This window comes from Camelus dromedarius, chromosome 23 (genome assembly GCF_036321535.1).
Source record: "Camelus dromedarius isolate mCamDro1 chromosome 23, mCamDro1.pat, whole genome shotgun sequence".
NCBI classification, from domain to species: domain Eukaryota; kingdom Metazoa; phylum Chordata; class Mammalia; order Artiodactyla; family Camelidae; genus Camelus; species Camelus dromedarius.
This window is the reverse complement of record NC_087458.1, coordinates 4,265,441-4,280,839: the sequence shown is the minus strand read 5'-3', so window position 1 is coordinate 4,280,839 and position 15,399 is coordinate 4,265,441. Positions and strand designations below refer to the sequence as shown.

The window sequence follows — 15,399 nt, the reverse complement described above, 5'->3', positions numbered from 1 at the left end:
GAGGATTATCGATTACGTGTCTTACGTGTCGTGTAGTCCCGGTAGGGGACGGACCCGAAGGTTTGTTTTGGCGCCAAGAATCCGGAGGACTGCTGAGGAGAAATCGGATTCAGCAGAGGTCCTGCACCGTTTTGCTTGCTTCTGGGGGGCAAGCCTTAGGGTTGATGAGAAAACTTGTTTTCCAGTCCCCACCTCGGGTGAAGATATTTGCGACGTTCCTGGCTTTGCGTGTGAACTGAGCTCTGGTACCCGGAGGACCTATGTCTAGTTGCAGTGTGAATGTGCGGACCCCAGAGCCAAGCTGTCAGCGCGAGCAATGAAACAAACAAGGAAGTGATTTCCCTGTGGGGGCCTGAAAGAGCACGGAGTAGGAGTTTGCAAATCCATTTAGGCACTTTATTTACCAGTTGGTAACCATCACCACTATTCGCCATGAACTTTAGGACATGAACATGCTCTTTAGGTCAGCGAGAAGACCTTAAAAAAATCGAGAAGGACACGTTACTGCTCCATTCTTTATTTGATTTAGGCTTTTGTCGTTGATGGTGGGCCTTTCAACACCTACGGGGTGTTGAACAACACCCCCTTTTCTGGACTTCTCTAGATCCTGTTCATGTTCTTCAGGGGACTTAACAGCATACTGCCAAATTGGTATTTATGGCATCCGTTTTTAAGTTTGAGGGTCAAAATCTTGTCTCACTCTTGTTTACATCCACTTAGTTGTCTGGTTCAGTGTCTTTCATATAGTAGGATTTCATAAACTATTTGTCAATTAATCCAATTTTTTTTAATTTAATGAGGCGAGTTATAAACTAAGCAGATAACATACTTTAGTTAATTCGTTTATTTTCTTAGGCACCAAGGCTGAGATAATGAAGGGCAGATTTACTGCCATCTAGAACTATTACCTCAAATATGTTGGTAGTCAATGGGCAAGCACAAGTGGTTGGTTACAGCTTTCTCCCGAAATACTTTAATTTTAAGTTGATTTCACCCGTTTTTCCTGTTGCTTATCTGTTCAACCTGAAGTTCATCATTTTAATGTGTAAAGGCTACTCAAATCCTTCTTCCTCAAAACTGAGTATTAGAAAGATAAAATACATAAGCTGAAAGTGAAAGCAAGGCTAATTGTTGAAATGTACACTCCTCCCCTGTGAAGAGAAAACTAGAATCCAGGTCTGGGATTGAATGTCTTTATTAAAGAAGTGATTAAATGGCAGCACAAATCAGCAGCAGTAATTTTGGAAGGACTGGGGACAAGGTGTAGGGTCAGTGTGATTGTTCATTTCTCTGGTTTCAAGGTAGCTGAGGAAATGTGCCTGAGGCCCATTGATTAGTATTCTACACTGCAAATGCAGGAGGGCAAAACTAAAACACTACAACCAAATCCTATGCTTTTTAAAAACTGAATAAAACCTTACAAATTATCATAATAGTCAGCAAGACTGCATCTTAATATTTGAAATCCGAGTGATTTTCCTCTGCTAGAGTTTTCAACCCACAGAAGAAAATTTGTAAAGTGAGTAGGCTTGAAGAAGGAACACTTTTGTGAGAGAGGGTGCCTATTTCTGACATTCAATGCTTTCCTTTATTGTCATTTCCCATGATGTATTATTTCCTCTTGTTTTATACCTTGAACTACCCCTTTCTCTGAGAAAAAGTGTATTACAAGAAGTAGAATTAAAAAAATGAGTCTTATCACCTTAGCATTTTAGAAATCCTACAGTATCCCACAGTCTTGTAGCAGATAATCTCAAATTAAAAACTACAAGGTTTTCACCAACCCTTGAAGAAATATTTGTTCACAAGCCTGGAGCAAGAAATTAGGAAGGTTTGAGCAATCTCTGAAGCTGTTCAAAAAGAAGTAAAAAAAATCAGTCCTCCATTTTCACTACTATACTGCTCTCGGGTGCCCTCACCAGGCCTGTTTTCTGGAATTAACATCTGGAGGAGGGAAAGGAGGACTCCCTGTGATCCAATACTCCATTGCTTGAACCCTTTACTTTGTGGCTTGAGGGCTTCTGAGAGAAACTGATAGGAAAGAAAAAAAGATAGATAGGCTTTTGAGAGAAACTGATAGACAGATAATAAATAAATAAATAAATAAATAAATAAATAAATAAATAAATAAATAAATAAATAAATAAATAAGTTAGTAAGTAAATAAATAAATAAATAAATAAACCGACCAACCAACCAACCACAATTCTGGCAGATTCATCAGCACCACCTCAACACAATAGAGGGGAGAGAGCAAGATTAATAGGGGAAAAGTGTGGAAAGTAAGGGGCTTGAAAGGGCAGACAATGAGGGCAAGGTGGCGGGAGAGGTCTTGGGCTTAGAGCAAGTCCAATTCGAAGGAGTGGATGCTGGCAATGGGCGCTCTCCAAAAGTTGAAGGTGCTGTACTCAAGGAGGGCATCGCCGTCAGGGCTTTTCTCCTGTTCTGCTCCAGTTGCTTGCCCGGTCATTTTGCCAACGCTGCTGTCCTTGATCTTGTAGGTGGGTGTATCTGACAGACCCAGGCCTTCCAGCTCCGACAGATCCAGTTCTGGAATGGGCATCCTCCAGAAAAGAAAGGAGCTGTACTGGCTACTCACAGGGTCCCTCATAACTTCCTAAAAAGAAACCACTTGTCAGTCTTCATGCTATAGCCACCTGTTTGTGGCCCATGGCCTTTCCTTACTGAGAAATTTTATATCCCATTTGCCCCTGTACATAACCCAAATTCCCTAGGACAAGATTCAGGAACTCTTCCTCTATTACTGCTTTCAACCATTTGCTAACTCTTCCCCATCTTGGAATGACTTATTTACTGCCTGCTGCTTGGGTCTGGTTTTATGGCTTCCAGAATCTGGCTCCATTCTTCCTAGCAGTAGTACATCCTGTGCTACAGCTACGCTCATTCATGTCTTGCTTAACTCTCTCCACTCTCCATCTTAAAATAGTACCCAAGTTTCAAGACTCCATTCAAGTCCTTAGAGGGATCTTTCCCCTGAACTCATATGTCAAAGACTTGATTTCTTCCTGCCTTTAGATTAGTAGGTCATGGTACCGCTGCAAAGGGCTGCTATAACATTTCTGCTTACTGTTTTCCTCCCTGCTTTCTAAACCCACTATAAACTCCCCTCTTCCAGGAGGACATCCTTACTTACATCCTTACTCAGCTCCATCTACCCTATTTTTTCCAGCATCTCCCCCAACACCTGTATAATTTTACCTGACTGTATCAGTTTGGGGTTACAGATCACTATTATGTGTTTTGTATAGAGATAATCTTATCTTCTTCAAGGGGCTGAGAGTTTCCCCAAGAGTGAAAACCAGTCTGCATTGTACCTTCTTCACAAGTGCTAGGCTTTGCAAACCAAAGACATTCAAGGCTGCTGATTAATTTTCCCTCACTATTTAATACAATGAATACCTTGCCACTACCATTTATAAGCCCACAAATAAACCTTAACAGCCTATTTCTCTCTAGCCTACCTCTCCTTCAGAACAAAATCCAGGTGCTAAAAGAATTTTCCTATGCTATAGCAGGATCTCTTTTCTCTGATCTCAATGCTAGAATAACCTGATGATAGAGCAAATGGATTGGAAATTTCAGATAAGGAAAGTATAGATTGGAAGAAGAAAGTCTTTTAATAGAATTAGGTACTTTTCTATATTTTGATGAATACTTCTATCAACTTTGCTCGTCCCACCCACACCCTGATGTTAGACTATTCTACCTCCCTGCAGCCTCCATCCAGCTGCTTACTAGCCAAAAGAAGGGACAAGAAGCATTAGTTGAAATGTTCCCGAAGGAGCAGAAAGAACATTCCACTACCTCCAAAAATAGAACCCATCTCAAAAGGCTGTCCTCCAGCACACTCCAGTGGCTCTCACCAGGCCTTGAAGCTCCTAAACAGTGGCCTTAAAGAGGTTCCAAAATGCCCCTAAATAATGTGGCAGGAAGAGTAGACTTTAATCTAGAACACGGTCACGTGTGAGTGTAGGGGCTTTAGGAATGCTGAGTGGGTAGACTAGGATGTTTTTAATGTTAAAAGTGGATTCTGAGTTGCTTTCTTCTTAGGTTCAGGCTCCAAAATAAACCCTGGGAACTGACTCAGCAGAGAAGCTGCTTGGAAGGAGAGTGATTTGGGGACTGGAACAGGGTGGGGGAGCATGTTGGAAAGGTGAGGTCATCGTTCCGTGATCTTCAGCCCTGATCATCTCCACAGTAATTTGCAGAGGTATGTGCACAGAAAGCTACAAAAAATGTCCTTATCAACCAACCAAACAACTCTGGCTTAGGTCTGGGACTACTGAGATCCTAAGGAGCAAACCTTAGGAACCAACAGTGTTGTTGACGTCTTCTTAAGGGATTTTTTTTTAAAACTAATTGCCATTTTTGTCTACCTAGCTGGCTTCTTTTACATCCCCTCCCTTACCAATCCCCTCCAGAGTGAGCTTAATAAAATGCTGGGCATGTAATAGACTCTTTAAAAAATGGAATCATAGGGAGAAAAAAAAAATCATAGAATTTTAAAACTAGAAAACATCTTAGAAATTATCCAGCCAGTTTGGATAGTGTCTCCTAAGCCCCAGTTTGGTCCTTTTTTGATGTGTTGTATATAGATAGTTGCCTGCAGTTTTATATAATCTCATACCAATATTTTCAAAATTTGCAAGAATTCTTAGTTCCTGAAGAATAGATATTCAGTGGGTTAGGTGTTGATTGTTCCTGTGATTCTGATCTGAATAGTGAAATTGCAAAAGGCAGAAGAGAGCAGGCTGGGATTGAGCAAAGGAAAAATCTCTTTGACAAACTGACTCCTTTTCTTACATCCAGCTATGTATAAAAACTGCCCAAACAATTCTGAATATCTGACAGAACTTCTCTTGCAATTAAAAAAGCTAAAGGAAATTTTACAAAATATTAACTCAAAGACATGCACCGAATACCAAATGCATTTCAGAAAGGCACTCAATCAAGCATATATGTCATTTAATATCAAATTAAGGACGCTGACTATACAGAAAATTGAAGCTAAAAATACCCTTTACATTAGTAGTGAAAATTTTAAATTTAATATAGTATGGATTTAATTCCCAAGTACCCAAATTTTACACAAAGTCCCTTTTCAATTAGCTTTCTCTTCCCCAAATATTCTCTACCCGTACCTCATCTATCTTTATATCTCTCATTTACTTATCTTAAAGGACTCGGACAGTGACTTGTGCCACAATATATGCTCAATAAATGCTTCCCACTTTATTCACTTTAAATTATTCAGATATTTTAGGCAAAGGTAATTTCTTTATAAATATCATTGTCTATTCTTAGAGAGACACAATTAGCAAATACATAGTATCAGGTGGCTTTCTCTGAGCCACACAGACACACCCAAATACACTTTGTCCAGACCCTCTGTGGGAAATTCGGGGCCTACCCAACAGGGCCTTGCTGTGTCATGCTGCCATCGTAGAGGGGAAGGACAAGGGATGGTGGTGGAGGGGAATAGAACCTCTCGGGCTTCTCATTATATGTGTCTCATTCTGGGCTTGGATTTTCCTGTTAGCCATGTCCTTCCCCCACATATTACACTGAGCTGCAAATAAGCCTTTCTTTTCCAGAATCTGCCCCCATACCTAGCTCTTGTCGTCTGTACTGATTTCAATATGGAATCAGGCAGTTCTCCAGCACAGAGGCCCCTACCTTCATACCTCAAGCTGCCCCTTTTTTTGGAGCAAAGGTTTGACAATGGGAGGAGACTGTTCAAAGAAAGGTCAAGATTAATCTCAATATTATTGAATATCTCTCCCCCTAAACTCCTTCCTACAGAGACAAATAAGTTTGGAGTGAGGGTAGACACATCAATGGAACATGACAGAAAAAAAATGGAAATATAGGGAAGTAGAGGCTAGAGCGACCCAGTAGGACTATAGATTCATCAAAAATCTGGTAGAACATCAATAAAACATGTTAAAAAAAAAAAAACTGGTAGAACAAATTACGGCTTGAGAAGGAAGATATAGATAACTAGACTGAAGATAATAAAATACACAGGACAATAAATTATAGGCCAATTGATAACTGAAATAAAGGAGATAAATGCTGAAAAATGATAACTACATGTAAATTATTAGAAATTAACGTCTGTGTGAAGGATTGTAAGGCATGGATGGAGACCTTAGCAGAGATGTGAAACGCTGAACAAGTAACTACCCATTGTTCACAGCGCTGCCTTCTCTCCTCTTGAACTGTACCCCAACCTCACCCTCATTTGGGGTCTTCAGCCTCTTCTATCTTTGCAGCCCCCTGCCCCCCTCCCTCAGTTTAGTTTACCTGTTACCAGTGAATTACTAGCGTGTTCCAAAGATGCAGGGAGTACCTCAGGGCTCCGCTGTCTGCTCTGGGCTGGAGAAAAAGAGCGACTGGGGCTTTGACGGCTTTGTCTTCTCCCTCTCTCTTCAGTGACTGAGTCAGTCTGCTCAGCCTCCCCCTGCAATGCAGCCCCTCCTAAGAAGGGCGGAAGGACTCCCCGCCCCCTCCCTGCCTGACTCGGCTAATTCAAATGATAGGTTCCAGAACACTTCGGGCAGGGAGACAGGATTAAAGCATCTCCGTAGGCTTATTGGTCTGCACTATGATTCCCGAGCTCTTCCATCAGTACCATGCTGACTGAGGGTGCAAATGAACGAGCAGTTAATTGTCCTTTAATTTTAGGCTTTATGGGTTTATGGATTAAAAATCTTAACTGTAGACAGTGATGGAAGAGTGTTCCTTTATTCCCCAATTTAAGAATTTCAGGTTACGAAGTGGTTTTGAGAATCAGAAAAATTCTCCATCCCTCCGTTCAATCCTTACTCCTCCCAGTTCACCTCCCTACCCTCGCAATGGGTAAACCTAGTCCTTTTCCATTTGGGGTAGAGCACAAGAAGACTGGGGGCTGTGTGTGCTTCTCCGAATCTTTGAACTTGGTTGGGGCCGGGGGTTTGGGGGCTCCGCTTCCTTTGCCCCGCAACGCCTGGCGCGCCAGGGGAGCGCGCGATTCGGGGTGGGGGGCGGCTAGCTGGGGTGCCTGGCCCTCCACGGGGACCCACTCTCCCGGGTCCTCCCAGCAGGGGCTGCGGCCTCGGGGGGCCCCTCCCACGTCCCTCCGGCGCGCAGCGCCGCCTCCGGCCGCAGGCGAGCGGTGCGTCGGGCTCCCAGCCGGACGGCTTTCGTAAGCGCGTCGCGGCCGTTTCCGCCCTCGGCCAGCCCCACCTCTGCCGGCGCGCCCTCGGCTTCCCCACCGCGCCGAGGAGCGAGCCCGGGAGCCCCACTCTGGCGGGCGCCGGGCAGGAGCCCCCCCACACCAGCTGTCGCCGGACGCCTTGATGTCGGAGCAGAGCAGGTGACGCCTTGGAGTCGGTCCCTCGGCCCGTGCGCCCCGCCTGCCCAGCCAGGCGGAGACGCACCGGATGCTGGGGGTGGGGAGGGAGGGTGTCCAGGGCTGTCGAGATGCTGGGCCGGTGGCAAAGGGGTGCGCTCCGTGAGTAATCATGCCCCTCCGCTCCCGGGCGTGCGAGGGTGAGGCCGCCGAAGAGTAGAAGGGAAAGAGGGTCTGGAGTGTTGGGGGAAGCTGGGAGGGGGAGAAGGTCCCTTTTGAGACTCACCGACCTCGGTGGGGCGTGTGCCAACAAACTGAAGCAGAGCTGGTCCGGGAAGGTCTAAATCAGAGCCAGGCAGCCACGGAAGACAGTGACAAAGTCCGAAAGATTTACAGAGAAGTCTCAATCCCAGTTCAACCTTGGGAAGGGCAGAGAGTTTCTGGGTAGATTTGGGGGGTGGGCAGAAATGGAGTCTATGTGACTGAATATACTGGGGAGGGAGAGGTTAGGCCTAGCTCTGTTTCCTCTTAAGCCTCTACAAGACCTTTCCTGGGGAAGGGCACGTTGGTCCTGGGGCAAATGCCTGTCACTTGACTGAAACGTGGGGTCCACCCCCACTTCTCTAGAGCCCGAGCCCCGCAGCAGCCCTCCACGTCTGGAGGTCTCCACCGGGGACCAGCTGCAGCCCTGGGCGCATAGCCAGGATTGCCCACTCCATTCTCTCAATTCTCTTTCTCTCCAGCTGCTTCTTGTGAAGGCTTGTCAGGCAGCGGGTTGGAGGCCTTGGGGCTGGAGGCAGCGGGACCGGGAGAACCGGTTTGGGGCTCGAACAGGACCAGGGAACTGCCTCTGTACATCCTTCCTCCCTGGAACCTTTCTCCCGGCCGTTCTCCTGCTCACTCCCCAGTAGTTTTAAAGCTCTTAAGCCCCATTATGACCTTGGTGTCTCTCCCAGCTCTGTATTTCACCCTTCCTTTTTGGGACTCGGGCCCAGTTCTCAGCACTACTTGGCTGTCAGGATATGGCCTTATAGCGTCTAATCCTGATCCCTCCTGCTGTTTACCCTGCCCCTTCCCCTTCACTGAGGGGTGGGTAGTGGGTTCAGGACTTCGTTTTTCCTCAACCCACTTTTCTCTAGATATTTTAAAGGAGAGTGGCAGCCAATCACCCTTACTTCCTTTCCGGGCCTTGTTCCCCTCCTCCCTCACCACCACCACCTTCACCCTGCCCAGTCTTCTCCTCATGCTGACCCCACCCCCAAGTTTCAGAGACCCTTATGTCCTGTGTCCTGGGGAATGGAATTTCCTGGTCACTTCTCATCATCATTGGTCATTTCATGCCAAGTCTCCCCCCCACACACTTTCCCTCCACCCAGCTCTGGCCAGGTCCCTGGAAAAGGAACAGAAACGTCCTTGTTCCCTCCACTGCCCCTTTCCCTCTCTCCCTTCTCGCTCTCTTCTCTCCTCTCCCCTCCCACCATCCGCTTCTGTCCACTCAGCTTTGAGCAAGGGGGGTGTTGAGGGAGAATCCAGTCTCAGAACAGCCTGTCTGGTAGTGTTGGGGGGTTTCCTCTGATTCTTCATTGTTTTCTTCAACCTTCCCACCCCACTAACCCTTACCACCCAATATCACCACCAGCACGACAAACCCTGTGACCGGCTGACTTCCCCACTGACCACAGCTCCCCTCTCTGGACAGCTGTGTTCTGACTTCCGCCCTGTCTCATTACTCCTCCCCTCCAGTGGTGGGAAGGGAAGTAAGAGAAAGCCCAGGCTCCTGCGTCTTTCCCCCGCTGTATCTCAGTGTTTGTGTGATCTCATCTCAAGGCTGATTTTAAAAAAGCCTTCTCAGTTCTTAGATCAGTGTGGGGTGTCAGAGCATCAGGATTCCAGTCCTGGAGGGAGGGGAGATTCCTGTTCAGGCTAAAGTGTAATGTTCGTGAAACTGCCCTGTTTGGAATCTTTGAGGTTGCCTATTTTATGGGACTGGGGGAGTGCGGTGACAACTGAGGAAACCCATCTGTGCCCTGTGCTGGCTGGCAGTAATGAAAAGGCGAGGAAGTTCTTCCTTGGACACTAATGCTATTGGAAAATTCCTCGTGTCTGGTTGGCTGCTGAAGCTTGGGGTTGGAAATGGTGAGGGAAGAGACGACAGGTTACAGCATGAGGGGAGGAGGAAGAGAGGGAGGACCAGGCCCTGTGGGGTGTGAGGCAGAGCAGAGCGGCACGATAGGACATGTGAAGAGGTGGGGAGGCCGGGAAAAGATTCCTCATGGGACAGAAGATACTGGCACATGTACCTACAGCCTGCTCACAGATGATCTATGCAGGACGCACACGCAGGGATGTGGCTATGCCACGTATGTGCAGACAGGTGCACACACAAGAGTGCATTGATACAGAACACAGATAAACTGTGTATACAGCCCTCAGGAGGGATCTCAAGCTTAAATAATAAAGGAACTGTTAAATGGCTTCTGGGAGGAGTTGGATCTTGGTTGAGGGAAATGAGGAGGAACAAGGGCAGGGAAGAGAGAGGGAAGCATTCCTCACTGCAGAGTCTTGAGTTCCGACCTGCTGCAGTCAGTCACCTAGAACCTAGGTAGTCAAGGCCTCTCTTGGTCTTAAAAAAAATCTAGGTGTTCAGGGTAAAGTAAGGAAAAAGGGAGGGTCAGGGGTGGAGTTCTTGTTTGTGAGACCGAAAAACCACCATTTCCTCTTCAGAGTCATTTAAATGTCCCTCCCCTTCTGCCCTGAACCCAGGGAGAAGGGAGGTGGAGCTGGTAGCACCCCGACACTTTGCTCATTTCTGCCGGTATCCTCTGGTCCCTTCCCATCCTCGCTCCAGCCCCAGCCCCGCTCAGCTCCAGTTGGTACCAGCAGCTGCTGCTTCTTAACCCCTTGGTGACCTTCTGGTTCTCTTCCTTTGTCTGAGAGTCAGGCTTTGAGGTGCTTATGTTCAGAGCAGGTTAGTGCTGGGTGTAGGACTAGGGCTTTTAAGGGAGAGCAGGAAGGTGTGGGCTCATCAGATGGCTTCTCAGGAGATGGGCAGGGGGTTCTTACTAACCTTTCTTCTCTCTTTACTTTCTGCTCATCCAGGGTTCCAAGTCTGTGGAAGACATAACCTTGTGCCTGCCTGCCCACCCTACTCTCAGGATCTGAGACACTGACCTTCACTGCTCAGCTCAGGGCTCCAAGGACTACTTTCTCCAGACCTGTCCAGCTGAGGCAACCCAGGGTGCTGTTAGAGCTGAGGGGAGTGAGGAGTGGGCGGTCACAGCACCAGAGCAGGAGCCCTCCAGGGCCTCAGGCAGAGGAGTGAAACTGGAACCATCAGGGAACATGAGTGAATTTTGGCACAAACTGGGCTGCTGTGTGGTAGAGAAACCCCAGCCGGTAAGTGTCCCCAACCCCACCCCAAACACACAGAAACCAGGTACCAGACACTGTGAAGTAGACATGCCATCTAGGATCTGCCGTCCACAAAGCACGTTTCTTGCCTCCCTGTCTGTCAGGATGGCTTCTGTGGCCAGGCAGGTGTGTACATAGGATAAAGGGGACTGGGTGATGGAAGAAGTAAATGGTCCTAGCTGTCACCTCCTGTTCTTGTCCATTCTGAGTTGGGCAGGAGTTGTAGGTAGAGCTTAATACCTGCCAGTTTTTCCCATTGTTTCCTTATCAGCCAGAGGTGACTTTGACATGTCCTTTCTTGGTCCAGTCTTCCCTGTACAGGCCACTGCCCTTACCGCCCTGCCCTTTCTGCATTTATGTTGTTCCGCTTTGTCCTTCATACCCTAGTGATTTCCCTATTACAATGCCCTGTCCCCTTTCCCACCAGGCCCTTAGCTCTTCCCTTAGTGGTTTTCAAGACTCTTTTCCCTGTGACTGGAGGAAGGGATTTCAGACATAACTCCATCTTCTCCAAGCAGAAGAAGAAGAGGAGACGGATTGACCGGACCATGATTGGGGAACCAATGAATTTTGTCCACCTGACTCACATTGGCTCTGGGGAGATGGGGGCCGGAGATGGACTTGCCATGGTAACAAGGGAATGGGGAGAGGTTGATATGGGATTATGGCCTTGAACTATGCCCCTTTTTGAAAGTTCAAGCTGGAGGCATAGCAAAATACTCTACGGGAAGCAAGAATCTAGGAGTCTAGTCCCGGTCGCAGGCTGCATAAATCTGAGGCCTGGCGTTTCAGATCTCTGATCTAGGCTCCTCTGTCTTTATGCTTAGCAGATTGCTCTTCACTGGGATGGGAGATACACGGTCTTAAGATTTACTTGGGGGGCTTTTTCCAAAAACCCTAACCTTCCTTTCTATTAATTAAAAACTGCTATCTCAGCACCACAGTAAATTGTATTGTGTTCGGGAGTGTTGGGACAGGAAAAGGTCTGAGCACCTTTGTCCTTTGATGTCTCGTATGCATTTCTGCCCTCAAAACAAGGGAAATGGGCTTGGAGCTAGTGAAGGAGTCTTCACCAATTATGAAACTCAGATAAATATGAGAGAGTCCTTTGTGAGGAAATCTTATTAGTAAAAAACCCTTTTTATCTCATCCTCATGAGGGTCAGTGTGAAGGGAGGCACTGAGACTTCCCTTGGAGGAATGGAGGTTAGTTTTTACCATTTCAGATTGATTTTGTGGTCAAGGAGCTGGAGGCACGCCTCCTCTTTGCTGGAGGGCGCAGGGAGGTCTCTTACTGTGCCGTATGGAGACTTGGGAGAGGGTCTCACATGTGCCTTTTCACAGACAGGTGCCGTTCAGGAGCAGATGAGATCCAAGGGAAACCGAGACAGGCCGTGGAGCAATTCTAGGGGCTTGTAGCTCCAGCAGGAACGGTGAGTGATTAGAGAAACCCATCTTACGCCTCTAGCCTCCTGCCAGCACATTGTGATTCCCTGCCTCAGAACCCTGATCCCCTGCAAGAATGGGAAGTGAACGGAGGGAAAAAGAATTAGAATAGAAGAGGCAAGAATGTAGGGTCCATATAACAGCGAGAAAAGAACTGAACAAAATAAACTATGCGTCCAGTATTTAATTTTGATATTAAATAATTGAACCCCAGATATTTAAGCTCAAAAGAAGACTGTCTTGATAGAGCCCCTATATTTTATTGGATGAATTTATATTCTATAAAATGGAATGAAATTGAGAAGGTCTATGATTTTGCTGCGACTAAATTTGGTGAAACAAAAAGTTATAAGGACAACTTAGTTGACGAGTTTCTTAAAATAAATCTGTCAAGTTAATTTTGACTGAGGGGGGAAAAGGATGGTATCTTTGAACATGAACATATTTAAGATAAAATTTATAAATAAAATTCTAAATTGAAAATATATTCAATTTAATAAAGTTATTACCAATTTACTAGGCTTTTTAGCAGTTTACTTAATTAAAAATTGTCTGCCTACAGAGAAGAGTTAATTGGAACTGTCATGTATTTCAAATTGTTAATCATAAAAATACATCTTTAAACACAGGTAACTATTTTGTAAGCCATCAATATAATAAAACTTGTTGGTCAATCAGTTAAAAAAAAAAAAGAATGTAGGATCCAGAAGGGCAAAGAGAAAGGGATGTGCAGGCAGAAATAGAAATAGAAAAAAGAGCATAATGTAGAAATAGTTAAGAGTCTGAACCAGGTGGTGCCTTCTGCCTGAGGCTGGAGGTTTTCTTCGAGGCTAATCTTTCTTGTTTTTCTTTTTTTTAAAATCAGGTTCTACTGTGTGTCCAGCCTCCACCCTGTCCAGCCCAGAAGAGATGCTGCCCCCACCAGATGCCCTCCTAGAATCAGTGACCCCAGGGCCCCTCTTTTCCCTGACTAATAGTGCCTCACAAGGCGTGGGGGCTGGACTCCCTCCCCTCCCTCTGGCCGTAGCCCCTCCTGGAGATGGGGTCAAGGCAGCAGGACTGACCAGGTGACTACTGGTTGGCCAGAGGAGCTCAGCTGGGGCCTCGACACTCTCAGATCTGAGATAGGAGTTTTCTGGGAACCTGGAATGGGTTCCTTTCTCCTGAATGATGGTCTAGGTGCCATATGTTTTTAAACTCTTAACCTGAAACTCCTTAAATGTGGTGGGTGAGTGAGATTATGGAAGCTGAAGCCGGCTTTGCTGAGAAGCTCCCTCCCTCCCTGCCCTTTCCTCCTGGAATGAACTGAAGCAGACGTCAGCCAGGGGCTGGGCGGGTGACCACTAGCTAGTCTACTCTCTCTCTCTAGATCTCTGACTTACAGTCCCTCAGTAGCTCTCTGCCAATACAGGGTCTTTTTCTAGGTAGGCCTCTAACCCTGTTTCTGTAGCATAGCTAGCTCCCTAAGAGCTTTCCTTTTTTTTACAAAAAAATACTTTTTTAAATTCGACTTCTCTTAATTACCCCCATCCTGCTACTACCTCTTCCTTAATCCTGTCCCTGTTAGGAACCTTACTGTTTCCCACTGGATAAGAGTTAAGCTAAGAGGTGGATCTTAACCTGAAGACATTCCATGTAAGTTTTGGGGATCTGGCCTACCCTCTGCCAACCTCCTTGCTGGCCTAAGTGAGAGCAGGAAGAGGGATCTGGAGAGAAACCCAGAACGCAGCCAAACTAGGAGGTATGTCTCAGGGTGTACTATTGATCACTGAGGATGGGAGGGCTGGTGAGATAAACGGGTTGACAACAATCATTGAGTGAGCTTAAGATCCTTACAGCATGGGAGCAGAAAGACCTCTAGAGCAAGGTTGCTTAACCTAGGCACTTTTGACATTTTGGGCTGGATAATTCTTGGTAGTGAGGGACTATGCTGTGCATTATAGGATGTTTAGCAGCATCCCTGGCCCACCCTAGTTATAACAACCAAAAATGTCCCCAGACATGGCCAAATGTCTCCAAGGCGGCAAAATCACCCCCAGGGGAGAGCCACTGCTCTAGAGTCAAGGTATGTTTCTCTTGAGTGATTTCCACTTACTCATCCTAAGCCTGAGCCACGGATGAACTAGGGTTCCTTGTAAAGTAGGCTCAGGGGGCCGCACATAATCTCCAAACTTCTTTATTCCGTGTGCTGCCTGTGCTTGCGTGGGTTCATGTCTCTACGATGGACATGTACTGTGCTCCATTCTTAATGCTCTCTGGAGGAGGGGTTCCTGCAGGGTGGAGGCCTGGACAGGATATCGTGGGATTATGGAACAGAAGGAGAGAAAAGCAGTAGAGTTGCAGATACCCCAGCTTATCCTCCCCAAATTTTAAGCTCTGTATCTGTGCCGTAGTCCTAGAATCAGACACAAATAAGACTCAGGGAGTTTTGTCTGAAGACCAGGTCCCACTCTCCACCTGGCTGAGGAGTCTGCTTTAGGTGGGAAAATAATGTAGGAGCAGGGTCATTAGGCACTTTCAGTTTTCTCAGGTGTTTTTTGTTCTGACCCCTTCCTTGCAGGGTGACTGAGGGGCAGAACAGGACAGATGAGCTTCTGCCTGCTCCATGAGAAGGTGGTCTCATTAGCTTGGTAACAGGAAGCATCCTGTCTGATGGTAGTGGGGGTCAGGAATGTGGGAATTAGGATCCACTCTGCTGATTCCACTATCCATCCAGTTCACCCCCTCCTGTAGTGACTGAGGCGCTCATCTTTTGGAACCTCCGTGTATTTCCTGCAGGTTTTTAGTGTCTAAGCTTGGTCATAGAAATACATTCCCAATTTATTCAGTTCCAGTCTAGCTAATTGCTCTGAAGGTAGCTCACCTTGTTGCCCTAAATTCTCTCAAAAGCCTGAGGGTTACACTAGATCTAAAGGGTTAACAGGATAGGGTAGACAGGTGGGGGCCTCCTGGAATCTGGTCATCCTGATCTTGAGCCTTATTCTGATGCCTGCTCTTTGGACACAATCTTCTTTTCTTTGGTGCTCTCTCACCTTCAGCTGCCTTCTCTAATGTGTATGCTGCCATCACTTTAACAGTATTTAGAGTGATGGGAATGGGTTTGAGAGTCATAATTTATATTAAAAATTGTTGGACTTTTAAATACATTTTCAAATAAAAAATGTTTAAGCAAAACAGTTGCAGAGTAAT

The 15,399-nt window shown here is 46.4% G+C and overlaps 2 protein-coding genes across 4 annotated transcripts; one reads left to right on the top strand and one right to left on the bottom strand.

Moving 5' to 3' along the window:
* Nucleotides 1-1,179: 1,179 nt before the first annotated feature.
* MLLT11 (MLLT11 transcription factor 7 cofactor) lies at nt 1,180-8,905 on the bottom strand. 3 transcript variants are annotated; one of them, XM_010996757.3, is made up of 3 exons: nt 7,641-8,905; nt 6,374-6,484; nt 1,180-2,617 (listed from the first exon to the last, which is right to left on the bottom strand). In XM_010996757.3, exon 3 carries the CDS (start codon nt 2,609-2,611, stop codon nt 2,339-2,341), a length of 273 nt encoding a protein of 90 aa, XP_010995059.1. In that variant the 5' UTR covers nt 2,612-2,617; nt 6,374-6,484; nt 7,641-8,905; the 3' UTR covers nt 1,180-2,338. The 3 variants fall into 3 exon arrangements, with proteins under 3 accessions (XP_010995059.1, XP_064333812.1, XP_010995058.1); XM_064477742.1 differs by having other exon boundaries at nt 6,328-6,484; nt 7,641-7,961; XM_010996756.3 differs by lacking the exon at nt 7,641-8,905 and having other exon boundaries at nt 6,328-6,496.
* Nucleotides 7,224-15,384, top strand: CDC42SE1 (CDC42 small effector 1). The gene is made up of 5 exons (XM_031436475.2): nt 7,224-7,378; nt 10,454-10,750; nt 11,284-11,394; nt 12,109-12,197; nt 13,076-15,384. The coding sequence occupies exons 2-4, from the start codon at nt 10,697-10,699 to the stop codon at nt 12,181-12,183; spliced, it is 240 nt and encodes a 79-aa protein (XP_031292335.1). The 5' UTR covers nt 7,224-7,378; nt 10,454-10,696; the 3' UTR covers nt 12,184-12,197; nt 13,076-15,384.
* Nucleotides 15,385-15,399: the final 15 nt, after the last annotated feature.